Consider the following 27969-nt stretch of genomic DNA (forward strand, 5'->3'; position numbering starts at 1 on the left):
AAGAATAAATGAGGCTTAATAATAATCATTATTATTATTATTAATATGACGCACATAGTTTAGTGTCAATTAACAGAACCCACAGACAGGTTCAGTTTCAGCGCAGAGGAATCGGTATTACCTGCGTTGTCTTGGAATGCGTGGCTGTGGCCCAACGAACAAAAATCTTTGGAGTAAGGTCGCTCCATGAAGCCTGTGAAGTGCCCAGGAAACAGCTTGGTCCCTTGGCGTTGCGTATAGATGAGGAGTCTCTCTGCATTTTCTACCGCATTTATCATGGAAGGACCAGGAGTTGTTCGGTGTAATACCTGCAGCTGAGTTTCATTATCGGACGTCAAGACAAAATACCATCCTTTGCGTTTTCTAAGGCTGTTTTTGGCGCTCACCACTGCTATGAGGAACCAGCTGCTCACTGAAGTATTTCCGACCTAATTCGACCTAGGGTCCTTCAAGAAAAGAGCGTACCAATTCTTGAAAGACTGGCAACGCACGTGCGAGGCAATGTGAGGGTCTATGAGCGGCGGTATCACTTAACATGAGGTGAGCCTACTGGCCGTTTGCCTCCTATTACATGAAAAAAATCTTAATCATGTACTTCACCGATTTCGATATAACTAAGATCGATACTCAGTTTTAATTTACCTACAAAGTCTGATAGAACACTGATAACCTCAGAGCACAGCAGAAGCCCCTAATGAAATGACAATTGTGTTTAACAGACTACGTCAGAATACCATCAGCGCGAGGAATGCGTTTGCTATCGGATATCAGTTATCAGAATTAGTTCTGATAGCTCCATAGAAACCATTCTGATTGGTATAAATCACAAGCGTCGATTGCAATATATCAGCAATCTATAACATTCAAACGGTCGGCTAACATGCGAGGCGTACATTGAAAAGTTTGCATAAATAGATTTATATCTCGCCATCCATTAGACCCGGCTGATTTATATGCAATAAACACGCGAGCGTCTTTCATCTGGTGTGCTTTAGATCTTCATACAACAACCGTAACACCTCCAGATTACTAATGCAAGATTTTACTTGACTAAAGTAGCAATAGGCTTTGGAAAAAACGATCGATGATGTAACGATGAAAACGGGCTGGAGGCTTATCTGATGTTAAGTGCTAGAAGGGTCGCAATTGCATTGCCGACCTTTTATGAATTTGTACGTACTTTTATTGAAGGACCCCAAGTTGGAGCTGGTTCCTCATGGTGATGGTGCGCGTTGTGGAGCGACGGACGTCGAGATTATACGAAGGATATTTTTTTATTCTTCCTTGACGTACAACGATGAAACTCAGCTGCTAGTATTAATCAGAACAATTCTTCTAAACACTCCATGACGAATCCGGTAGATGGTGCAAAGAGACCCTACATCGTGACTGGTCATCGACAATTCGAATCGCTCTTCGTTGAATTTCGTCCAGCAGAAAGAGGAACTGCCATCTCTGCATAATTACAAAATACTATATACTATTCGCTGTGTTGGTATAGAGCGTTGTTTTTTGTACATTCCTCTATTATACAAAGGCGTCGTGTTTTCTATAGATTTTATGTCAGTTGTAACAAAAACGTTTGACTCACCTGGGTCAAAAACATGTAACATTATTGTACATTTATAAAATATATACATAAAGATATTTGAACCTAGAAATCTAGAACGAGCCCTATTAAAGAAGTACAAACCACACAGAGTTCGGTGGATTTATAATTAGGAGAAAATATTTGAAAGTCGACTTGAAGCAATTTTCCTTCTTTTTTAAGAAAACCTGCTTAATTTTAAGCCAAAAAGGAATACTGGAGTAAAGCTACTACACAAAACAAGAGTACTCTTAAAAAAATGATATCTTTAGATACTTGTGTAAATTAAACACGAAACATTTGGTGAAAGCAAGTGAAAGGATTTAAGTTAAAGCTCTCAAGCAAAATTATCTTCGTCGTCGTTCGTCTTTTGAGCTACTTAAACACTGACTATATGCTTTTGACAACTCTATTTGAATTTATAATTAAAATTTATATCTCCTAAAACAGCTATAAATTGCTCGTGAAATTATGCAAATCTTTATTTGTCAATTAAATGTGAGTCGCGCTCGTAAACTCGAGTGGTTAACGAAGATTAAAGGAACGGGTTATTTTTGTCGTTTTAAATTTATATCGACATGTTTTATGAGGGACAGGTGTGGGCCGCTAGTGAGGTAATACGATATCGATACGCAAATAGTTTATATTTAATATCAACACAGTAAAATAGCTGCTAAACTTTAATCATTTAATGATTAATTGCGTAAGCTATTGGTGACATTTTGAGTCATCAAAAACATAACTTGTACAAAAACCAAGTCTCACAACGCAGTTCTTCTACCGTAAAAAGTTGTGAGATGATGGCCTGAAATGTTTCGAGAAATGGATGGTACAGCTGTGTCACGTTTCTGCTCGACTTGTCGGGCGCACTGCCGTGCCCCCAGATTAAGTATGTTTGATCTATTTCGTGTTATAATTTTATTCTAAAATATTTGCAATAATCCTAAAAATTTTATGAGAGAAAGTTCTATATAATAAATATATATGTTTCAGACGCCATCTAATTCAGTTTTACTTTTTGATAAATTTGCTCAGAATGTTAGTTTAATACTTAATCCTGCGTTCGGATTTTGATTTTTTTTCTTGCAACATTGGCTTATACATGAGATAACAATATCAAAAAACCACAATGTTTTAGACTCAAAAATCGATAAACAACGTAAGTCAATCAGTCAGGTAATGAAATAGATAAAAACGAAAGATCAAAGAGAATTTTAAAGTTACATTATTTTATTTATTACATTTAATTTCAAAATTATATCGACGAATCCTGACACATCACTAGCAAACACTATCTATTTTCACAGGCCATAACTCATACGTCCCGCTTATTAATGCGCCTGAATCAAAGCACGACGACATATTTACTGCAATTATTCACGAGCACCATCTAAACAAGATCGCACACTGGAGCACACTGTATATCTGATTTATAGTGATGGGTGCACCGACTGATTTACTCAGGTCAGAGAAACACCGGGCTGGATTCTTGTTTCTATGAGCCGATGCATGGACGATGTATTACAAATAACACTTTAAAAAAATAAAATTGATTTAAAGAATGTCATGTATAATAAATATAATGATGAGCACCGAGCTTTAGGTCTTGTTTTATAATGCGCGTCTGAATACGCATTTTCGCAGCGGGAATCTTCATTTCTCATCAGTAAAATCCTATTTTCTTTAACACCCCATTCATTATTGTAATTTGATAATAAACTCGAAAGAATATGCTGAGTACGTGTTCCAAATTCAAAATAATTCAAAAGTTGAAAAAAAAGTTTTTATGTAACAGTATTCATGGCATTTTTTATTACTTAGATATGCCAAAACTGATGGAGTCTCTGGTCTCAGGTGAGTGGCGTTCTGATATGAGTTCTAATATGTAAAAAAAAGCAAAAAAAATATAATATACAAATGTTTAATTTAATACCAATAAAGTAATATTTATGATATTGTTATATTCACTTGTTTATTTTTGAAGATTTTTGTTCAAAGATCCCAATTTGATGTATGAATAATAATTGTTCATTATATTCACTAACCCGACTTTGATCAGTGGCCTTGAAGATCCTCAAAGGCCTTTCGTGTAGAGGAACAAAACAAGTGAACTGGATAAATACGGTATACGATATAATTATTCAAAAATTTCAATAATTCTTCACGAATCTTTATAAAATTATAATTATATATTTTAAACATAATCTAGTATTTAAAAACAAAAAGTTATTTAATCATGTTAAACCAAGCAAAAGATAATTACAATCTTAATTTCTAAGGTCAAGCTGTGATTATGAAACCTCTTTAGAACGGAAATCCTCAGATAAAAATAGTAGCCATAATCCATGTAGGTACTATTAATGTACATACATCTTTCATACCCAAAGTAGTGGTACAAAATATTCTTGTAAACCTCTTATAAACCTAATTCGATTCATAAGAGTATGAATCCCCGAGACTCATCCCAGATATTCTCGAAACAAATTTAAATAAAACCCGTTTGTGTCACTTAACTTACAAAGTATCGTCGTATTGCCCCATTATTGAATAACTTATAATATCGTAAATATTCATTTATTAAATCGAGCGAGCACAACAAATTAACACTAAAATATCATTTTTAACAACCGTGAAGGTCTTTCAGACCACCTCGACGGGTAACACGTAAATTAACATGAAAACGTCGCACAAAGGGCCTAACCCTTCGTCGCCGCTTGATAAACAACTGCTTTTCTCTCCCGCTGCGACCGACTGAGCCGCCTTTTCAAACGGCTGGACATAATCGTAAATATTGTGGTATTTATTCACATTTCGGGAACAAACAATTCAATTCACGCACCGGCTGCTAATTGGGCATAAATCGTGGTAAAAATATTCAATAAGCTTCTCACATCGATTAATATTATAAACAGAATGCCTTCATTTGAATTCGTGGTTAGCGATGCATAGGTAATGTCGATTCGTTGATCGTTCTATTCAAAGCGATTATGTCTTTGTCGTGCAGTGTGGTCCATAGGTACTATTGTCCTTAATGAACCCTGCGTGAGTCGGGCCCATGTGTCGATACGCTGATTAATTTGTTTTCAAATACCGATTACTCATGAATTGACTACCGCAGAGTGTTTGTTCTACGGAACTTGCGAATTGCTTAGCCTCTATTATAAAGCCGCATTAAATTAATCAGCATTTCCATATGCGGACAATTTACATTAGTAAGTAAAAAAAACCGTTAGCGCATAACTCAACATTTGCAAAGCAATGCCAGACGGCAACAAGAAAAACGTCAAGTTGAACACTTTATAATAGAAATAATAACGCAACAGCCGCTATGAATTATTGCCCACATTTCATGTTAAATTGTATGTAAATGCGGGGACGCAACGACACGGATTCCACAATAACATAATAATGGTGGATTTGTGACTCACGTCATGTTGTTAGTGTACTTAACCCTTTATCGGGACACGCACGCGGGACGTGGGACCATTACGCGGGTCGCAGAGACCCGACACAATGAGAAATTCGTGAAACCCGTCTTGGAGGGTTGATTCTTTAAAATCGTGAGTTAAACGTGTGACGTGTAACGACTTATTGTGTCGTGTTTGTATTTATCTCGGCTATTACTCAATACAGGTTTTGAGTGGTTAGTTATATGACAATAGAGGTTTTTTATACCACATTCGAAACCTATTGAAGCGGTTCAATGTTTTTCGACAATGGCTGTTGAAATATGTAATTATGATGTCGTGCTACCGTGCGCGGTATAATTTTACCGTCAAGACGCGTTTGTTCCTCTGCAATTACTTCACCAGCGTGTTATCATAATAGTAACTATTAAAAAAATTCACTCTATACTCAACGCAATAAACTATGTTTAACGTGCCACAGAGGTCAACATAAATTGCACGACGGCTTAAAATGAAGTCCTAAAATACATCCACAATTTAATTGCATGTGCTGTTTGTGAGTGAATATTTGAAGCAGACAGAAAACAAACACAATATCCCAAAGCTGACGGATGTAAAACGAAGTTAAGTCAACCAAAGAGAGTTTAATGTACAAGCACGCCCACTAATAACGGCTGGAGATGCGACAACGATCGCCCCGGGCTCGGAAATTGCTTTTCGCCAGCTCTCTGTGAATCCCCAAAAATTATCCCCCTAATCCCCTAGGGGACCCGCACGTATACGCCTCGGGCGTATAAATAATTCAATCTCGGAACTGTTATAAATTGTAAAATCATTTGTCGTGCAATAGGAGGGACTTTAGTTCCCTAAGGCTGCATCCGCTGGTTGTATTGACTTTTCAAATTAATATCACATTCTTGGTCATTATAATTAAAAATTTATTATAAATTCTCTAGTCATGACCATTATACATTTTCATTAGAAGAACGTACTCGTCTATTTATGACCAATCTATGCTAATATTATATAAAGATATTATGTACTTTTATGTTTCAATTTTTTTTTAGAATAGCGGGCAAACGCGCAGGAGGCTCTTCTGATGTAAAGTAATACCACCGCCCATGGGTACTCTCAAATGGTCGCGAGTGTGTTGCCGGCCTTTTAAGAATTTATACGCTCTTTTTTTGAAGAAATTTAAGTCGAATTGGTTTGGAAATACTTCTAATAAACAGACCGATTTAAAAAAAAAATTCTTCAACTATTACAATATTATTAAAAAATTATACCTGAGCAACATATATACACATATCCTAAATATTTAAAAAGTAAATATCCCGATCGTAAATGTCAAAAGTGAAACTTTAGCTAGTTTCTAATCGCTAATATATAATAACAATAGCCTTTATTGCTATAAAATACTTATCCTAGTAAGTACATAAAAATGTGAAATACTATAAACACTAATAAATATTCGGTAAGCCGGTTAATTTATATTTTACAGCTTGGTCTTGGTCATAGGCCGGCTGTATGTATAATGTATATCCACTCTTTTCGTTGTCTAGCTTTACGTCGCCACATAGGGCAAGCTACACCATTTATGTCATCTTTTAATGTTTTTCTCGTTGTCGCTAATATATCATAATTATTAATTTAGTATTATTTGGATAACACAGGACTGTTGTTAAGTATCGAGGCCTAGAAATGTAATAAACTTTGTCAGAACTTGTAGTTTTTCATATAGGTCACTTTAATCATAAAATTGTGGGTATGTAATCGCTTTGCACCCAGCTTTCTTATATTGTAGCTTTTTCTAGTAAGGTGTATATGATTTAGAACTTTTGTATTTATATTAACTTTCTCTCCATTCGTAGACAATATTTTAAAGAAAGAGTTCAATAGTTAAATTATATTAATAATTGTTTAAGAATGGTATATTATAAGTACAGCTGTAATGTTCGGAGGTCAGAAGGGGCCTTGATATGAATACAATAGGAAGTCGATTATATATTAGTTATTGGTTTTATATACAAAAACCTATGAAAGAGAGGGTAGTGCGGGTGGCGTGTGTCAACACAAGTCTCGTATTTATATTTCATTTAAAAATATTATTTGTGGAAAATAAAGTTCAAATATATGTCTAAAAATCATATATTAACACAAAGTGACGAGTACATATATAGTTCAGAGCAAAATACGTCAAAATTTTACGTAATATAAACTGTGAACAGAACACTAATTTATAAATTTATACGCGACTGACTTTGTTCAAAATGACTATATATATACTTCTAAAAATGCAAATGAAAAATGCTCAAAACAGAGAGAGATGGAGCCAATTGGAGGAGGCCTATACTCAATAAGAGGTCCTTGAAAAAAATAGAAAAAATATATATACATATATATTTTATGTGTGTGTTTATTTTGTAAATTTTCAAGGAATAAATGAGGCTTAATTATTATTATTATTAATATACAAAACAAAATGTAACAGCCACAACTGGCTAAAGAGTGCCCATTTATAACTATAACAGACGGTAAATAGTGTGTAAGCAACGGTACTCATCAAGGTAAGTTTTTATCTAGAGAGAGTAAGTCGAAGACCTGATAATTGCCTAGAAGAAGATTAGATGAATTTGTGAAAACGAGACTAACAAAAAAGAGAAGTTGCGTTAATTAATGACGTTATATTAATTAAAAACAGACAAATTAAAAATAATGTATGTATATTTTAAAATACTTTATCAGAACGACACACCTGAGAGGTTCTACAACGTATTATTGTGAGACGTCGAGCACTATAGTGACTATATTTAAGTCATAAACAAGACGTTAAACCATCATCGTATGAAGCAGACCGTATAATGACAATATGAAACTATAATAAGCTTCAACTCACTACAAAGCCTCTGTATTCCGGTATTATTATATACTAAACGAGCCATGTACAAACGCAACGGCTTTCAACTATTCATTGGTAGTTTTATTGATGAGGAGTCAGCAAATACGGCCTAAAAACAATTTAAGGTTTTAATGGATAGAATTTAGTACAGTTTTATGCTTTTGTATTTATGTGTGTACATACTGAAAGTTACATCTTTTAATACGAACATCACAGAGCGTTGATTATGAGTAAATGTCAACTTGTTGTGCGTTATAAATCCAGCTGTTCGCCAATTTCTTTCTTGTCCAGAATTAAAACTCGCTTATCGAGCGGTATTGTACGGTAAAACAAAACTTATAACGATTAGACAACAATACTTAATGGCAATATGCGGACGTTTTTTGGAAACAAACATCGTCCACACCACATCATACACAACGCTATATTTCCTTCAGAAGCCCTTTCAACTTGCCCTACAACACTTTTGATTAAAAACTTTATACATTCTCTAACAATGTTAAGCAACATCTTCTTTACCCGTCTTGAGTTGAAACTAAAAGTATTCTTCTTGTGCAAAAGTAGTTTAATTATATAATTGTAAGTGTTATGTATAATTTATTACATTACTAAACAATAATTTCAAATCGAAGAGAGTGCGAACGTCGCAGGGAATCCTAGTGTGGGGCCTAGTACACTTTCCGTTTAAATTATATATCATTTTTGTAACGTCTAATAAAAAAAATCCCCGGCAAAAACTGCCTTAAGATAGTTAGAAAAAATTATAAAATTAATAAATGATATTTTCTTTAATTTATAAATATATTACCTGTAATTAAAGCATATGCAAGCGAATATAAAGACAATCGGTATCATTTTACATTTAAATACAATTAAAACTACAAGCCAATAACGAGATTCCGTTAATATTATTCCTGCCAAAAATGACAGAACCTGATTTCGCAAACGAAAACTATTTGTTCTTTCAATAAACACCGAATGTGTACAATATTGCAGCGCAGTGTCACCTAATTGCTCATTACCCCGGCGTGTCACAGCTCTGTTGTCTTTATTAAAGAAAGTGGTCAAGGCTCGGGCAAGATAATGCTGCTTATTGCCCGTTTCAGAACATCTTATAAAGCCCCTTTATTTTGTTGGGGATTTTTTGTCGTATTATCTCGATGTTTATATCATAAATTTAATTATATAAAAAAAGCATGCAAAAATTAAATAGTATGATTTCTTTAATTTAGCATATAAAAGTAGCTATTTGCTGAAAGATATATTGGTTTTAGTAACGAAATAAATAAAATATACTTTACGAGCGATCACCCTTATTTATACACAGAATAATACTTATTATACCATTTGGACGATCACGCTGTCAGAACACTCGCAAGTTGTGGTACGCTCTTTTCATAAAAAAAACTCTAAGCAGAACTTTTATCCCTGATTTAAAAATCGCTGTAATCATGCAAACCAAGCCTTGCCCCAATGGAACTTATAAAACGATGCCTACCTCTACTTAAGACATTGTAATTGATTGAACTTTATAAGCGCGTATACCTTTAAATAATATTATCTTGTTCCCAATGTAATGTAATTGCGATTGTGGGAATCGCCCGAAACCCAGAAACTTCATCCCATCACATGTTTCATCTCCGACGAAGTGATGATAGATGACGCATGAGAGCGCCCTGTATGCTCTTATTGTGAGCGATTAGCGATCGTTATTCATAATGCCATGTCTCAATCATAAAAGAAAGCGTTTGAATGAATTGCAATGAAATTACATTGAGAGCAGTCGTCTGAGTTTATTCAATATTCAGATACATAATCTAATCCAAACTAATAAAGACAAAACTTTTGCTGTTTGAACTTTTTGAGCGTACCAATTCTTATAAGGCCGACAACGCAATTACGCGTCTACTGGCAATGTGACTGCCCATGGGAGGCGGTATTACTTAACATCAGATGAGACTCCTGACTGCGACTCGTATTACACCTGTTTTCGCGAGACTGAGGTTTTTTTCTAAATATATTAAGTATAAATAAAATAAAATAGACTTCCCAGTCCATGGTATTATGTGTAGTAAGTAATAGACCTCCAACGCAGTGAAGGCTTCCTCCAAACCCTTCCACTTGTCTCTCTATTCCTCGCCACAATCCAATCCATTTAATACTATATACATAGATGTAATTGTGTTGCAATTTACCGTGGACCTTGGCTTTATCTACATATCACGATACTTCAAAATCTTCCAGCTAATAAGTAAGTAAATTAACGCAAATATAGGATCATTGTAAATTGTCACTACTTAAATGCATTATATAGAACGCGTAACCGAGACGTTTGACAGATTATATCTTGATCCAAAATATGTTTTACGAAGTTTTAATAGGGTTTATATCTGTTCTCGCTACATCTTATGCCTTAGAAGCTAACTAAACGGCCCTGAAGCTCATTATAGCGGATATAATCAATCAAAGAGTATCAACGCGCCAAAAAGTTGCACACGGAATAGAAATTATCACTGTTATTTACTTTTATATTTACCTCCTAATGCATATAATTTAATAAACAGATATATCTGACGAGCAATGTTAGTGGCTCCAGCTTGCGACTCTCATCCATGAGGTCGTAGGTTCAATCCTCAGCTGTGCACCAATGGACTTTCTGTATACGTGCATATATAACACTCGCGCATACAGTGAACGAAAACATCGTGAGAAAACCGGCTTGCCTTGGACCCAAAAATTTACGTGGTGTGTCAGGCAGAGGAGGCTGATTACTGTAATAGGCAACTATTAGAAAAATGATGATGGAGCAGATACAGAAATCTGAGGCCCAGCTCGAAAAAAATTGTAGCGCCCCTGATTTTTGTGTAATGCGATGTCAATAACAATCGTACAAAAATAGTTTCTGGGTATTTAAAAATGTCCGCATATAATCTGTCCGAATACAATTGTCTTTAACGACAAAAATAAATACGATAAGAGGATTTAATTGAATACCTTTGTTCTGTATGAAATCCTCTCCGTTACCCTATAATGAACGGATAAACTCCCTATTACGACTCACTTTTCTGGGAAACTATAAGCCCTCGACAGATTCTATTTATTCTTTGTAACTTATACCAAAGGTAGAAAGAAAAATCCCATGTAAGCCAAAAATCCTTTAGAACCTTCTACAAACAGTGAAGAAGTTAGTTCAAGTTAATGACTTCCAAGTATTTAAGTCTTAAGTAAATAGCATGCGACACCCGTTTCCGCTGACACAGATAATAGCTAAGTGCAGGACGCCACAGAATAATGGAACTAGTTGGTTCTGTGAACATAGGTATTGCGTCCCGAGCACATGCCTTGCAGTAGGCAATATGTACAATTGGTCATAGGGCAAACTAAAGCATTTATGTAGGGGATATTTTACAAGGCATTGAACGTATTATAAGAGAGAAAAGAATTGGACTCGAAATTAAAGTATTTTTTTTATATAAAACGGGGCATACGGACAGGAGGCTCACCTGATGTTAAGTGATACCGCCACCCATGGACACCCTCAATGCCAGAGGGCTCGCGAGTGCGTCGTGCGTTAAATACTTTTAGTTAAATTACTGTTTAGTATATTTTTTAACTATTTACAAGAATGTTAATTCGTCGATTACGAAGAATTATCTTTTATATGATATATATATGTATGTATATGTAATGTACTTAGTATCCCTGTAATAATAGCAACATTCTTTAATTTTTTCTATCAAAAAAATTTGGTTTTGATTTTACGACTTTGTTCCCGAGGAATGTGATATAGGAAGTGTGGTGCAGGATACCTTGAATTTAAATAATGTAATCAATATTTTTCCTGTCTTGAGTTTGCCTTCAAGTATATTAAAGATGTATTCATAAGTCTTAAATTTCATCCAGTAAAACAACTCAGTAGAGAGACCAGCAACTATTAATGACATTCTGTGCACGTCTCACAATCTAAGGTGTATTATTCCTCTGAAGAGCAAACAGAGACATGCTATCTACTCCCATGATGACAAGGATCCTCAAACTTCTGCATCCAAGTATATGTGATTACAAATATAATTTTGAAGTTTTTAACGATATAAAATTTATAATATAATTATAATTAATTGTGATACCACTGAATTACTGACACACTTGACACAGTTTCATTTAGGTTTCAGCGTTTAGTACTTACAAGCAGTCATTATTTAATCGATAAACAACCACCTGGATATAGGTCATGCGCGATAAAAGTCACGAAGCCAATTTATAAGTATAAACATACTTTGAGAATGCATGGACCATGCAAATACGAGAAAATCCCAAGCAACGGTCAACAAGCACTTAGCGGCTACATTGTGCCTTTTGCACTGCCTCCGTAGAGTTATTATAATCACATTCAAATCGATTCTTACAAAAGGATTGGTAAAAATTGCATCTATTCGCTGTTTACTATGAAATCAGTGGATCCGTGAATTATGTACACTTTTCTGTGTTAAGAGCAAGTCTTTGGACTTTAGGAGAAACAAATATAATATGTGTGAAAGATTTTTAAGGTTTTATAAAGCAATTTTTTTTTTCATTGTAAAAGCTTGCCAACGCTCGGCACACTGATACATTGGTAAATGAACCACAATATACAATTAATGTGACAAGCCATTTATAGGCAAACATCTCAAACACGAATAGATCATACAAACATTAAACAAAATACAACAATTAAAATAATAAAAACTAAACGAAAATCGATCGAAGAGTATGACGGAGAGTATAACTGAAACGATGGCAGAATAAAAAAACACATTACACTAACTAAATAGTTTTAAAATCCTTAAATAACAAGAAACGACAAAAATATTAGTTTTATATCAAAAACGCTCGCATTGCATGCAGACAAATTCCGCGGTTATCGCTTTATCAAAATAGAAGGGTAATGATGTTTATGTAAATGGATACTAAGTGGTTCGTATAAAAGAAATTTCAAATGTCATCAAGATAAAAAGGAAAAAAGTATTTCTTATCTAGTGCCAAGTTGTAATTCGAAGTTTCAACAATAAGCAGGTTTTTCCGATGTATTGTGCCAAAGGGAAAGGATGCTACGACACTACACAGTGTATTTATTTATTAAAGTTTACCACATCATACATAGTACTAAATCTGCGGCATATTGTACAAAATCTTCCATTTAAAATGTATGACAAATTTTTATAAATAAGTGTATAAAGAGGTTGAAAAAGGTTAGAAAATAATTTTCAACAATTGTCAAATTGGTAAAATTTAATCCATTATATTGATGAATATATTTATCCTAAGTTAAATTAATATTTCAGCGAGTATTATAAATATGTATCTGAAATATCTGTAAATCCCTTTTAAAAAAGACATTCAAAATTCAATTCAAAATCATTTGTTAATATAGGTTATTTTTATTAAACTAAAAAAATGTTTCCTGGAAATAATATACATGACAAAACGACGCTTGCCGGGTCAGCTAGTATATTATAATTTTAGTATATATTTATAAGATTTTTAGATAGTAGAATACTATAGCACTGATAATAAATTATATTACATAAAATCAAGCTCCAATAAACGCGTGAGAATACCTTTTAAAGTGATGTGGTTCAACCCTTAAAAGATTAACACTGAGATGAGATTTGTCGCGCAGTCAGCTTAAGCTAGTGCAGATCTTTCAGATAATGCGAATAACGTATTGTTCGCTGTTCTTTATATCTTAACCCTAAGCAACGTGTGAGTGAGGCTTAGTAAATTATAAAAACTTAACTGTTATTAACGGCCTCCATTGGGACCTTAATTTAGAAAACATGCAGACTGCTGGACGAAGCTACTCAACTTCTTGACACCAAGGGCCTAGTGAGAAAAAGACAAAACCATTTGGACTCGTGAATTAGTGTTAGTATTAAGTGCTAATCAGTGAGTGAAAAAATGGAACACAAGAACAGAGTCCTTCCCTGTAAGTAGTGTTATTGGACACTTTCTTATGTTAAATATCCTTTTTAGTAAATTGGGGTAGATTTAAATGACTTATTAGTCTTATGTGAAACTATTTATTTATTTGCTACGGCTACTATTATGCCATATCTAAACAATTACATGATACACAAAACCCAATAAGCGGAATACACATTCAAACATAAACATAAAACCTACTTACGCAAAAATAAACTATATATATATATTAAGAAAATAAATTGATCATTATAATATATGCAATAAAAAAGAGGAACAAAGCCAACATATCTAATAAAATATACCAGAGTTTTTTAAGCATTTTTAGTTACATTAAATATATATTTGCTGGTAATTTCTGTTATATTCTGAATGTCGTATACATGACAGTTACGAAATAGTTTGTATTAGACCAAGGAATTTGAAATAGTTGGATTTGCCTTCTATTGTATGAAGAAGTGCTGTGAAATGGTAAAAGCGACAATAAGTCAGGGGAGTCAATCAAACCGTCTCAAATAGCGTGCTAAAACATCAGGTCGTATTGTTTACGTACTACATTCCTGGGATTCAATACCAATGTACTAGCAGGAATCTATATAGCTACTATACTTTCGGAAATCCTTAAAACTTAAAAACTTAAGGAACTTTTTTTTAATGTTCTCTATTGCTTCATATAACAAAAATACTAGATAGTAATGTTCCATGATGTCTCGTTGAAGACACATGTAAAAAAATAACTTGGGGCTAAAATAGTATTCATATTAACTGAAGAATACAAGTCATATTCAGACAGACTAATAAATTATATACTCAATATTCATTAAAATGTTTGTTAAGTAATAGAGGTAGGATATTGTGTATTGTTGAAGGCTTAAGGTGTTGGCCTAGTAACTTTAGCAAGCGTCTCTCATCGGTCGTCAGTTCGATCCCCGACTGTGGCCTTGGATTTTCTTTCTATGTGCGCGTTTAACATACGCTCGAACGTTGAAAGAAAACATCGTGAGGAAACCGGCTTGCCCTAGACCCAAAAAGCGTGTGTCAGGCACAAGAGGCTAATCACCTACATGCCTATTAGATTGACAAATGAACATGAAACAGATTCAGATATCTGCCTACACCTAAAAAGGTTTTACATATTAGTAAAAATTAAATTACTGTTTTAAAAATATAAACCGAAAATAATTTTCATATAATCTAATCAAATTTTCCATGATTTGACGTTAATATGTTTATTACACATAACATAGTGTTTTTAAATTAAATTAATTAATGTATTTATCAATATTGATCGAGTAGATTAAAATTTTGAATCAAGTTTTAAACCAAACCACCATTAGTACAACATTTTAATGAATTCCACAGAGCAGTCTATAATTGACGAGCGTCCGAACCACGTAGCTGCTCTGTAGATCTCTGTCATGATATTTCTGTCCAATCAAGCGACAGTAGCCACGTCACACACGTCCAGTTGTGAGACGGCTCGTTTGATGTTATAGGGTTGAGGATTATGTTTGGGAATAAAAAAGACAAAACTATGAATCTATGTACGTATATACCCACTATGATATGTATTTTGATAACATTATTATAACATATTTAAAATTGTAGTAAATCCTTAGAAATCGATCCGAGGTTTTGTCTGAACAACTGTTAAATTATGAGAAAAAGGTTTAAGAAGTTCAAACGATACTTGGAATTAAAATAATAATATAGAGTGTAGATTAAATTACTGAACGTGGTGTCATAGTATTGTCCTAGACGTAGACGTTTAGTGACCTTTAATGATAATATTAATTAAAACGTGGAAGAGTACGACTTAGTATTAATTGTACCTAGTGTAAACCCTGTGTTGCAGTGGCTTGTTGATTAATGCCGGAGTAACTAGCGTGAAACGAGGCATACGCTATATGACATTGTGGCCGCCACACAACATAGATATTATATCTTTCTCTACCCAAGGGTGGTAAAATTCAAAAGACAGGCTCTATTAATTAATGAATTATTTATTTAAATATAACTATAGTTATTAAGTACTTCTCACTGCTTGAGTATTATAGACAGAAACGGGTAGGTACTAAAATACCTTTTTACCGTCAATGTTGTTTTTTTTTAGTTCTTTAGTTACTGGGCTGGATATAATCTGGATGTTTTTGTTTTAATATAACGAAGTGTAGATAAATAAATCAAATAAATAATTAAAGAGAAATAGGCCTACAACTATGTTTTTCTCAGATTTAAAATCCACTACGAACATTAAATATCACGCGCTCGTTTTGGATTCACTTTTCACTAAATTAATTCACGACAATTTTCTTATTCCACTTTCTTACAATGGGATCTTTTGAGGCAAATGTGGCTTTAATAAAAAATAGCAAACATACCTAAGCCGCTTATTGCTTGTAATTTTTGTAACGTTTATGTTTACCATAATTATATATTTTAGTAAAGATAGATTGTAATATATACTGTAGATATTGCATTATGTATGTGTTAAACTATTAGAACTAAATACAGCATGTTTTTAAATTCGATATTCATAATCTGTTAATTTAGACACGACATATACATAACAAACATTTCAAAGATCATCTTAGATATTTTACAAAAGTCTAACGCTCAGAAACCAAAAGAGTTTAATTGTTAAACTAATTGCTACTATTAATGGGAAGCTTTGTATACACAAATTACATTTTTTTTTAAAGTATAGACTTAATTTGTCCTTGCATGATCCCTTTTAAGACGCATATTATAAATAATACTTTTACAAAAGAAGCGTTACAAGTCACAAATATATAATTTTAACAAAAGATTTCAATCTAAGTATACAAGAGTATAATCCATCTTAAGTAATTACAAAAAACGTAAGTAAAAGACAGGTAATAACTGAACAATACATTGTACTGTATTGAAAGATATTTTAAAAAGCAAAACAATAAAGTTATTACGATAATTTCTGTTAATGCCAAGATTTAGTAAGATGACTGGTCCTTTTTACCCAAGTAAACAGTGACTGGTAATTTTTACCCCTTGGGGTGGTCGAGGGTTTAATGCAACGTACCTGAGAGGATTATGCAAGTTAGTTGAAGGTAATAAAACGATTGAAAGCAATCAATATAAGCACCTTTAGATGAGAAGTAATGTTATATTTGTATAACACAAAAAAAAATAGTTTCTAAAATAATAAAAATTACCGGGAAATAAACTTATTTAATCTCAAAGATTATCGGGACTAAAAAAATATTGTTTCATTATATTAATTGACGTTTTAGTAGCTTAGCTATATACGTTATATTAAACGGTAATAATATAGTCTTTTAATATAGCATAAAGTCATTAAAGTAAACAGCAATTTAAGCCGTTGACGCTAAACTAAATGATCACCGCGGCGCGGCCGTTTATCCACAGCTATTCAATTTCCCGGACGATGCATCTCTGTCATCGCATCGCCTTTGACCGCGCTGCATATTTTATATAATCCCTTCATCAAAACGGAAAGCGTTCTAGTAATTTTTCCCGCGCGCGAGCGAGACATAACAGGGTGTCAAAGCGCGGTGGGGATAAGACGCAAAGCTCCCGCAAAGTACACAGCGCAAAAATGGCGTGGCGACGAGTGACAAACAGCTAGGGAGGGGGGCGCCTCAGTCGTCAGTCCGCCGTCAACGCTCTAGCGGATTGTACGTGTTTGCGACCGTGTTGTGAGTGATGTGAATTGGATCGTGAAGTGTGAATAAGTGATTTAAACTGGAGAAGGATAATTTATTGTGGAGCAACATGCTCACTTCAAGCAATCAGTATTTGAGACCTGATTATTTGTCGCCGCTGCCAACAACGGTTAGTTTCAAGTTTTCTAATGAATTGTATGTTTTGCGTCTTCATAAGACCAAAGTATTCCTTATTCATAGAATGTGCATTTAACACCTATCATTATTATAATTCCCAGAGATATATCGTGTATAAACTACGATTAAGTAATTAACGATGCAATTAAAACGTCTCAAGGTTACTAAAATTGTTAATTAAGTATTAATAAATGCAAATGACCAAAGATTTATCGCAGTCGTAAATTATTATTGCACACAAAATTATTTTATTGCCTTTTTAATGCGTTGCTATCGTTCTACAAAAACATCTAAATGTAAATTTAGTTTTTATTACATTTCTGTATTTTTCATAGTGATTTGAAACTACACATTTCAAATGAAACGGTCTATTTAATATGATTAATGACGTAAAGAAGGTTAATAACACGGAACGTTTAGCTCGTTAATCAATGTCATAACTTTGTTACAAAAAATACACAAAAAACTATTAAGTAAAAAGTTTCTGATATTGATGTCCACGTTTAGGAAATATATGTCCTAAACATGCTATATATAGCCTATGCCATGCTATATATAGCCAAAAGTTATATTTCCAATTTTACAAGTTTATTAAAAAAACATTGTGAGTCAATTCCGTAATTATTATCAAAGAAATACAATATAAATTTTTTAATGAAGATTTATTGACAAACTAAATTATAGTAGACTGATTACGTAGGAATCTAGTAGGTGGTTGATTAAATAAAAAATATATGATATTATTGTAAACAAGATCGCTAACTATATTTTAAATTATGTCTCGCGACATCCCTGAGCATAAATTATTAAGTTATAATATGTAAAAAATATTGAAACAAAGAACAGCTAGGTTAATAGGTATAACAAATCACACAATAAAAATCGCGTGAATAATATATGTAACCGAATTTTTAAATTTATAATTTGATTTAATAATAAATTTAAAATAAATTAAATAATTATTAATTAAACGTAAATGTTTGGCCCAATTTTATGTTTTGACACTAAATAAAAGCTATTAAAATTTGTGTTCGAATCTTTCATACGAAATGTATTTTAAGATAGTTATTGTTGTATTATTCTAATAAGAATTGTCTTAAGCCACGAAAGTTATACGAAGTCTATTCAGTTATTCAAAGTACGAAATGAAATTGTTATTACGTTCACAGTAAACGTTCATATAAATTCCGAAATGTAAAATAATATTGCGACGAAATTCCCACTCGAGCTAACGCTTTGCCGTGATAATAGACGTGACAGCTCGGCAAGTTCAGGCGTGCCGCAAATTCAGCGGCACAAATTGGCCTTTTCACTGCGAGATTACATCATGCGGGAGCCGAGTGAAATGTCAAGCGGGGCCGACGGCTGCCAGACGCGCGGATAATGGCGCGTCGACCGCGTGATTGGACTCCCTCTCCCTCCGCCCAGCACCCCAGACTCCCTTTGTGCTGTCACTCGCAAACCGCTATTTCATTCCATAACTTCTTTGTTACAGCTCGACGCGAAAAAGAGCCCGCTAGCACTATTGGCGCAAACCTGCAGCGCTATCGGCGCTGACTCGCCGAACCCGAAACTCATCTCTGCGGCTGAAAAAGCGAGCAAGAAATACGATGAAAAATCGGTACATGTAGATAACAAACCTAGTTTCAAGCCTTACGAATCGTGCCTGACGAGAGAAAAGACTCGGACACCTGAGGACAGAGCTTCTGCTAACCAACAATCAAAGACACCATCTTCGAAGGGAAGCGCATCGACTACCCCAGTTCAAGCTCGATGCAATAGCAACCAAAGCTCATCGTCTCTAAGAACATCACCCCCTTCGCATCGTAAAACACCATCAGAGAAATCTGAAGAAAGGTCGAGTCCTATGTCTTCACCGGCAGCTCAGGTGAAGTCAAATTCTGACTCAACAAACTCATCGTCCAAGTTACCATACTCTAGTAGTCTAACGTCCAGTACAGAAACCAAAGAACACTCAAGTTTCAAACCGAGTGTACCTGTTTCTTCATCGCCATTTCTAGGAGGATTACCTCCTTCAGGCTTTCCTCTGTCCATGGATCTAATGACTAGTAGTCTCATGGCTGCCCAGCACCATGCCTTAAAAAATGGTCTGAACCCGTACTTAGCTTACGCAAGAATGAAACAACCCGGAAGTGATTTAGGAATATGTAGAGACCCGTACTGCACTGGCTGTTCCTTAAGTTCGCATTTGCTCAAATCGGCGGTGTGCCCGGCAGGCTGTACGCAGTGTGACCACGCTAAAATGCCATTTTCTTTACCATCTGGTCACCCCGCGGCGGCAGCATATGCCCACGCCCAGCTAGCGGCACTGGCAGCTGCCTCCCAACTTCCTTTTGTATGTAGCTGGATGGCTGGAGACACGGCTTATTGCGGAAAACGATTCGCGACATCAGACGAGCTGTTACAGCACTTGCGGTCCCACACGGCGAGCGGCGAATCGAGTCCTAGTCTATCTATGTTGAGTGCGACACATCCGCTTCTCCAGCGAACATATCCAACCCCTCCCTTATCGCCATTAACGCCAAGGTTCCATCCATACAGCAAGCCGTCTCACCTCGTCTCGTCACCGCCCTTACCTTTCCCGCTGCCGCCTCATCCTTCACTGGCTGCATATTTTCCATCTTACCCATTATTTGGACCGAGGCCGCTGCATCCTTGAGGACCATCGGCGCTCCACATAAACAAAAAAGGGGGCGCCGAACACTAACGCCCATGCCAAAAGGACCTATGAAACTGGAGATAATGTAAATATATGGTAGTGTTCTTCAAGTTTCCAGTCGGCTCATATCATCAGACATTGCCCAGTAGGGCGCGACAGCTGTGATCTCTAACTTAATTCGTGATGTTATTGTGCACTGATAACTCGCTTCATTCCGCGAGCGTGGACTTTCGTTTATAGTTAGATTAACGAAATTTTATGTACCAAATCTAGTGTGTAATTAAAATAGTTTTAATTTTATTTGTTAGCGAGGACTGTTGAATGTGTTTGTATTTTTAATATCCACTTTATTTGGCTAGACATTAACTCACATATCTTTGCAATTAATTAAGGATACGCTATGCGCTAAATGATAAAATGTTACCGCAATAAAACTCTGCTATTATTTGAAGAGCGGGCTTTAAATCTCACTCCGATAAAATCTTTATAGCCTCGAACACACTTAAATTAAAAATTTACATTTTAATGTTGTTTAAAGTGGCACCGTTTTTTTGTTCGGAAATCTTTTAAAGATTAAAGTCATAAATAAACATTTTAAAGCAAAAGCAGTTAACAAACACTAGATTTTTTAAGTGATAATGTAAGCATTGGTATCTGTTGACATAAAATTTGTTGTTATAAAGGTCATAATATTGAAAAAATATACGTAAATATTTAATTTCGATTTTCTGTTTTTTATTTTCGATCCTTGTGGTACAGTAAAACACTGTGAATAACGACAAGCAAGACTCATTTTTAAACCAACTGACGACACGCTGTTGATTTTAAACTGGACAATTAAACAGAGATCTGTATAAAATAATTCCTTAAAGAGTTTTTATTATTTCGTCATTAATAACAATTAATGTCAGAAAAATTATCATTTTTAGTTTCCCACCAACATGAAAAAATAACTTCGTTCGTTATACTATTTAATATTCCTAATCCCATAAATACTTTTAATGCGAATTCTATATATAAAATGAATTGCTGTTTATTTATCTCGTTAAAACTCTAGAATGGCTGAACCGATTTGACTAATAATTCTGAAATATTTATGGAAGTTCAGGGAAATTTTTAGACGGGAAACATAAATATAAGTAAAGAAAAATACTAAAACCGACAATTGAATTTTCCTTTTAAAGTGTACCTTAGATATATTTGGAGGTCTTTTGAGAAATATTGTCACTTAGTTGTCCTATATTTATAGACGCCTACAGACATTTGTGTTTCATAGCTGTAGTACGAGGTCCATTAACTTGTTCTGTTTTTAAATAAATTTTATTGGGTTTTGAATATGAATATCAAAAACGTATTGGATTTTGACATAAGGAAATCATACTTTCAACGTCCTGGAAAAGTCTCAGAAAGTAGCTATAACGCTCATTATAGGTTCGAACACTATTAGCACAAGATGTTTACATCACAAAGTTAACTAAGGATTACAGTTATATACAGCAATAATAACAAATCATTTTTCTGCCATGACTCAACGTCCGTTCGCAGTAATTAGGAGGCGTACAACGATAAATTATAAGCAATTTATCTGTCGGTCTGTCGCCATACATTCGCTACCGTTGAAATATTATGACCGATGGTAGATAGGTGGGTAAAGTTCTTGGATTATAATGGCATTAGATTTAATTAAAATGGATTGATATTTATTATACTGTCATAATACGGAAGACAGTTTCTGGAGCGCTTAATACGTCAAATATTCTTCTTTAAATAATGATACTGACTGTTTAGCTAGTTATACAACTGAGCGTATTTAGCTGCCCACTGAAGTATTTCCGAACCAATTTGACATAGCCTTCAATAAAAAAGCGTACTAACTGTTAAGAGACCGGCAACACACTGGCGAGGATATGGTATTGTAAGTGAGCCTCCTGCGCGTCTGCCACCTGTTCTATAAAAATAATATAGATTACAAAATGGTAGGTAGTTGTAATTAGTAAATACGAATTAACGGTAGGTGAAAATGAATAAAGTATATTTTTTAATAGTGTGCTAATATTGATAATTCAATTTACTTTTTAGATCCAGTCGTAAATAAATACGGTTAGGCCATTAATTCTTGTTAATTATTTGGGAGAAAGACCAATTAAGTTTTAGAAATCGTAATTAACATAAAAATGGTGAGATTAAAAAATGCAATTATTCGCAACATGAATTGCAGACAGATTTCTCTGTTACGTATTAATTAGGCTTATTTTAACGCATAAAATGTATTTTAAGAGAAAAATAAATTTTATTCGACACCCCTATACTGTACTTATTCATAAAAACTCTGCCAAAATATTATTAACCCTGATGAAAATAAGCACGTGATTAGACAGGTGACAAGCGTAAGGATAGAACGTTGTAATTAATTATAATATACATACAAAACATTCGCCGTATACAAATTCCAACCGGTACCTTTTCACGAGAAATTACTCGTACAATTGTTCCTCTCAGAAGTCTTTATGGAGTTTTTATGTCTTGCATCAGGGAAACTGGACTGGTTCTCTGTAACTCCAAATACCTATAAGGATTACGATCTCGATTTTGTCGCACAGGGCAATCCTAATATTCCGACATCAGCGTTATATTAGGATAAATTACATTCAAAAACGTCAGCATAGTTATCACTACCGCTTTTGGAAGTAACTGACCTGACTGGAGCTGGTATATCGGCTGCATTTTAGTTTGAAAGGCCAAGTCAGTCGTTACAAGCCGCCACCTTTGATCTGGCCGACGCCACGTGGTTTTTCTTAATTGTTTCCGTTTTCAAATAGTCATTGGGTCGATGATATATATATCCGATGTAGATCGTCTATGTTTTTGTTATTACACATTGTAAACAAATTGTTTGGGTTCTTAATTGACGGTAATTTAGGATTATGCCTTGCTATCTTTTGTTTACTTGAGATGTGTCGAAGACATAATAAAATATAATCCGTTACAGCAAAGTTCAATTAATGTTAAATGTTTCAAAAGAGAAAAAAACATTAAACGCCAGACAATGCAATCACCGAATAATTAAATATTATATGAGTGGAATATAATGGCGTGTTAATAAGAGATAACATTTATTATAATTACCTTAATATAGGCAAGAATAATAAATAATAAATTAACTTAAAATAATGTTTTTTGTTATATTTACAAATCAAGTGCATACAAGATGTTTGTGTATATTATGATGATGTACTCGTATATTATGTCAATTGTATGTCTTTTACCTTGGGCTGGATTCGTTTTCTAGATTGATAATATTTTTAGCTTAATACTTTGATATGGCATGCCGCGCAAAATCAACAGACTTGGACTGTTTGAAGAGATAATAATTATCATTATTAGTTTTTAAGACAAAACGCAAAAATAGTTTTGTTTTATCACATCTTAATTCGACTCTTGATATAAATGATGGAAATAAGGTGGAGGATTGTGTTTGTCCTTGACACTAGTTACTTAATTTTATAGCCTATAAGAACACAGTAAACTAAATAAATTCAAAGCTCTCGTTAAACGTAAATAAATAAATAAAATTGACGAATATTTAAATGATCTTAATCCTTGGTTTTTTTGTGACTCAGACGTCAAAAGTTAAAATAATACTTGTCAAGATTTAAACCCTAATTAATTGAACTAAAGTTGATTACAGTCCCTCGACTGCTGTAGGACATGTGTAGTAGCGTAATGCGTTCAATATAATGGTAATAAGTTTTTAATTATAAATGGCGTAAACAAGTGCTGTGGGTCGTGGTGAGTGCGGGTAGCGTGGGCGACCGTCGATTAACTGCTTGTTACCGCACGACAAATCATTCAGCGGCTTTTGCTACGTCACTGCTCTTTGTCAACATCAGATAATTAGGAAAATAATATTTATTTATTAACACTTGGTAACATTACAATATAAAAAATTGAACATAATTAAATCAAAAGGAGGCAATTGGCGGCTTTTTCGCTTTCGAGCGATCTCTTCCAGGCAACCACTGTGAGTAAAGAAAGAAAAATGTTAAATTACATACATGTTATACAGTTATTAAGACAAAACTAAATAGGAATAAAAAAAAACTGATATTGGATGACAGGAAAAACAAAAAGTAAAAAGGAATATTAAAATTCCTTTAAAACATAAGTGCTATTCAATCTGGCTAGATTTAAATATTAGTAAATAAATAAGTGGCGCAAAAACCGTTTTTAGGTCTGGGCTACAGATTTCTGTATCATGTTAATCATCATTCGTCAATCTTATAGAAAAGTAGGCGATCAGCCTCTTGTGCCTGACATACGCCGTCGACTTTTTTGGTCGAAGGTTAGCCGGTTTCCTCACGATTCAGCGAATGTTAAATGCACACATAGACAGAAAGTTCATTCAGCAGGGGATCCAACCTACGACCTCAGGCATGATAGCCGCACGCTGAAGCCAATATCAACACTACTAGTACTCCTAGTTCTTGTAAAACCTAACCTAACACTTAAATTTAACCGTCAGAAAATCTTTAATATCAAATTTATTTTTCACAATATTATTTCCAAACTCCTATTTTAAAATTTATCTGTCTTAAGTCCTGCCACAAACAGAATCTCGTTAAAATTATCACCCACTATTCCGAGCTGTCAAATTCAACTGCGGGGGCAGTCGCGTATAAAATTCTGTTTAGTAATATTATAGGAAGGTGAAGTCGGTACAATTTGGCACACGGCCGTGAGCCAACGGGCAGATAAGCATCGTACAGTCGAGTGGAAGAGTGATTAACGTGACTTCTCGCTTTGAACTCGCCGTCCACGCTGTGTCAGCTCGCGTTAGCGCTACCGGACCAGTTTTTTTGTTTTCGTTTTCTTCGCGATTATACTTGACGATGTTGAAAATACTTTTAAGTTAAAAGTTTTATTTATTAATAGATCTTATTTTCTCTAAGATACATAATATCACATAACATAAGCGCCTATTTGAAAATAATAGCAACTATGGGAGTTACTAACCTATTTATTTTTTAACAATTTTAGTCGCTTATAGACTTAGTCTAAATATTATGATAATCAAGTAGGTTATCACACAAAATAATTGTCCCAAACATTGACGTAACATTACTACCGAAGTTTAAAATACTACAGTAGGAATCTTATTTCGCCCTTCAATGCGAACTTGAAAAACTAATCGTGTATCACAATGAAGGTCACATCGCCAGTCACCAACCATATGGATCTTATCAAGTGAAAGACTCCTCAAAACTGGAGAGGCAGAAGAGGCGCTGGACAGAATCCGGTGGAAACAGATAGTCCGCTCCAGATACTTCCGTGCTGAAAAGAAGAAGGTGAAAACAAACCTTAAACTGGGATAAGGGATAAAAGTGTATACCATTCTATACCTATAACAAAACAAGCCGAAATATCGACTCTGAAGCTTAACAAAGACAAAAAATGCACCTTTAAATTGTCAGCCGTCTAAACAAACATTAAGAGCTAATCTGCAGTAATTAATAATTATCCGAATCGTTATCTCAGGTGATATTTTAAGGGCAAGTGTAAACTGACACAGCCGGTAGCGTCGGCCATACTCAACTTATTTTATGACCTCAACTAAAGTGCCCTGTTTCAGCCGCTCCGGTAGTTAAGATAAAAACGATAACTTCTTTCTTAAATCGTGTTCAGTTATTTACATTGCAACCACTCAGGGATATGTTATCCAGGATAAGTTGACAAGTATTAAATACGGTGGCAGATTGGTACCTATATTATAATGTCGATGTGTAAATTGTCAGTTCTGGTAGTAATGCTTAATCACTAGGTTGTATTAATAACGTATGGAGCTCTACAAGGCTCAGGGCCTCATATCGAATACTGTTTAATCTCTGGGGTGGTGCCCCCAAATACCAGCTTCTATTTCTTTACCAAATTCAGCAAAGGGCTTGTCGGCTTGTCAATCCCGAATATATTACTGATCGGCTTGATTCTCTATCGTATAGACATTGCCTCTCTATGCCTTTTCTACTATGTGCACTAAGTGTGTGTGTTTGGGTTGGTCCCCATCTGTCGTATTAATTCAAAATTCCATCACTATCACCTTGATGGCTGGAAGTCTTCCACTTCGCTAAACTTCTTTTATTTTCTAAAATATCGTACTGTAGACGCGACTTCCATGGGAGTCTTCCCTGGGAAATACGACCTTCAATTAAAAAAAGAGCTTACTCCTCCCTAAAGAGACGGCAACGCACCCACTGAAATGGGTGTCCATAGGCTGCGATGCCCTTATCCTAAAAAAAAGTTATGTTTAAAACTAGGAATGTTTTTCTACTTCCTAATTACAAATTCAACTTTAAAATATTCCCCTTTAATCAAAACTTATTAAACTTTTTTTTGGGAAACTCATTAATCGAATCGATATTTATACCATTTGTCTATGTACAGATATCAGAATGTTTTATAACTATAGAAAATTCAAAATTCCAGTCACTAATGGCGCATTTCAGGAGATAACATTCCTGCTTTGAATAAACATAATTTGATGGGAATCCATTAAATGAAGACAGGCATTAATTTGGACAGACGGACAGACTGACAAACACATCGCGAATGGACCGGCTTGTTTTGATGTAATCGCGTATACGAGTTAAATCAATAAAGTATGATTTTGAGATGAAAATAATTGAAGTTATAATTGACCGTTTAATATAAACATTTGTAATTTCATTCAGATTTGACAGAAAACTAACTTTTGAACATATTGATCTATTGTTTTTATTTTGTTTTTACAGGAGGCAAATGGGCAGACGGCTCCCTCGACGTTAAGTGACACCACCGCCCATGGACATTAACAATGCCAGAAGGCTCGCAAGTGCGTTACCGGCCTTTCAAGATTTGGTACGATCTTTTCTTTATGGCCGACTATACGGGGTTGATAATTCATCTGTATTCACTCTCAGAAGCGTTTTATTTATTTCCCGCTCGTCGTGTTATCTGTAAAAAGTCGGAACAAAATGTACAAAGCACTCGTTATGCAGGGTGAGGCAGGAAGTCGGAAGTGCCATAAACCTGCCTCTACGCCCTGATAACACACATCCTCTATTCTAAAGAATATACCTTTTTAAAGGTTGTAGAACTTTAAGTTACCAGTCAATATTTAAAAGCCTTTAATTTTTTTCGTACTACCGACACACGTTGTCCTGTCTTAACTATGAGTATTGATTTCGAATTGGTATAATTAACTAAACAAATATTTCAGAAACAAAGTGTAATGCGTAATGTATTGTCTGGATTACTTAATTAAATTTTCTAAATTTCTGCTCAGTTACCTTATTATTTTATTTTATTATTATTAGAACCTTCTCCTGGCAATAACAAACACAACCTAAAAAGAATTAGCGAAATCGGTCCAGCCGTTCACGCGTGATGCTGTGACCAAGGGAAATAGGAATTCATTTTTATATATATATAGTTGAGTTCACATTTTGGGTTTCACATATGTACAAATAGACTGGGTTTAATTCAATATACATATAACATACATTATTATATACAACCAAAAACAATTATACTAAAGATATAGCCAAAGATGGAGTATACAC

At 34.4% G+C, this 27969-nt stretch overlaps 1 protein-coding gene across 1 annotated transcript; it reads left to right on the forward strand.

Moving 5' to 3' along the window:
* Positions 1-17474: 17474 nt before the first annotated feature.
* On the forward strand, positions 17475-20513 carry LOC123711230 (zinc finger protein Elbow). The gene is made up of 2 exons (XM_045663718.1): positions 17475-17686; positions 19190-20513. Exons 1-2 carry the CDS (start codon positions 17627-17629, stop codon positions 20372-20374), a joined length of 1245 nt encoding a protein of 414 aa, XP_045519674.1. The 5' UTR covers positions 17475-17626; the 3' UTR covers positions 20375-20513.
* The last annotated feature ends 7456 nt before the right edge of the window (positions 20514-27969 follow it).

The sequence above is a fragment of the Pieris brassicae genome, chromosome 6, assembly GCF_905147105.1.
Source record: "Pieris brassicae chromosome 6, ilPieBrab1.1, whole genome shotgun sequence".
Lineage (NCBI taxonomy): Eukaryota > Metazoa > Arthropoda > Insecta > Lepidoptera > Pieridae > Pieris > Pieris brassicae.

Excerpts from the sequence above, each read along its gene's own strand:
- LOC123711230 (XM_045663718.1), top strand. The coding sequence starts at position 17,627 with ATGCTCACTTCAAGCAATCAGTATTTGAGACCTGATTATTTGTCGCCG. Across the intron at positions 17,687-19,189 it reads TGTCGCCGCTGCCAACAACG|CTCGACGCGAAAAAGAGCCC; the intron begins GTTAGTTTCAAG and ends TCTTTGTTACAG.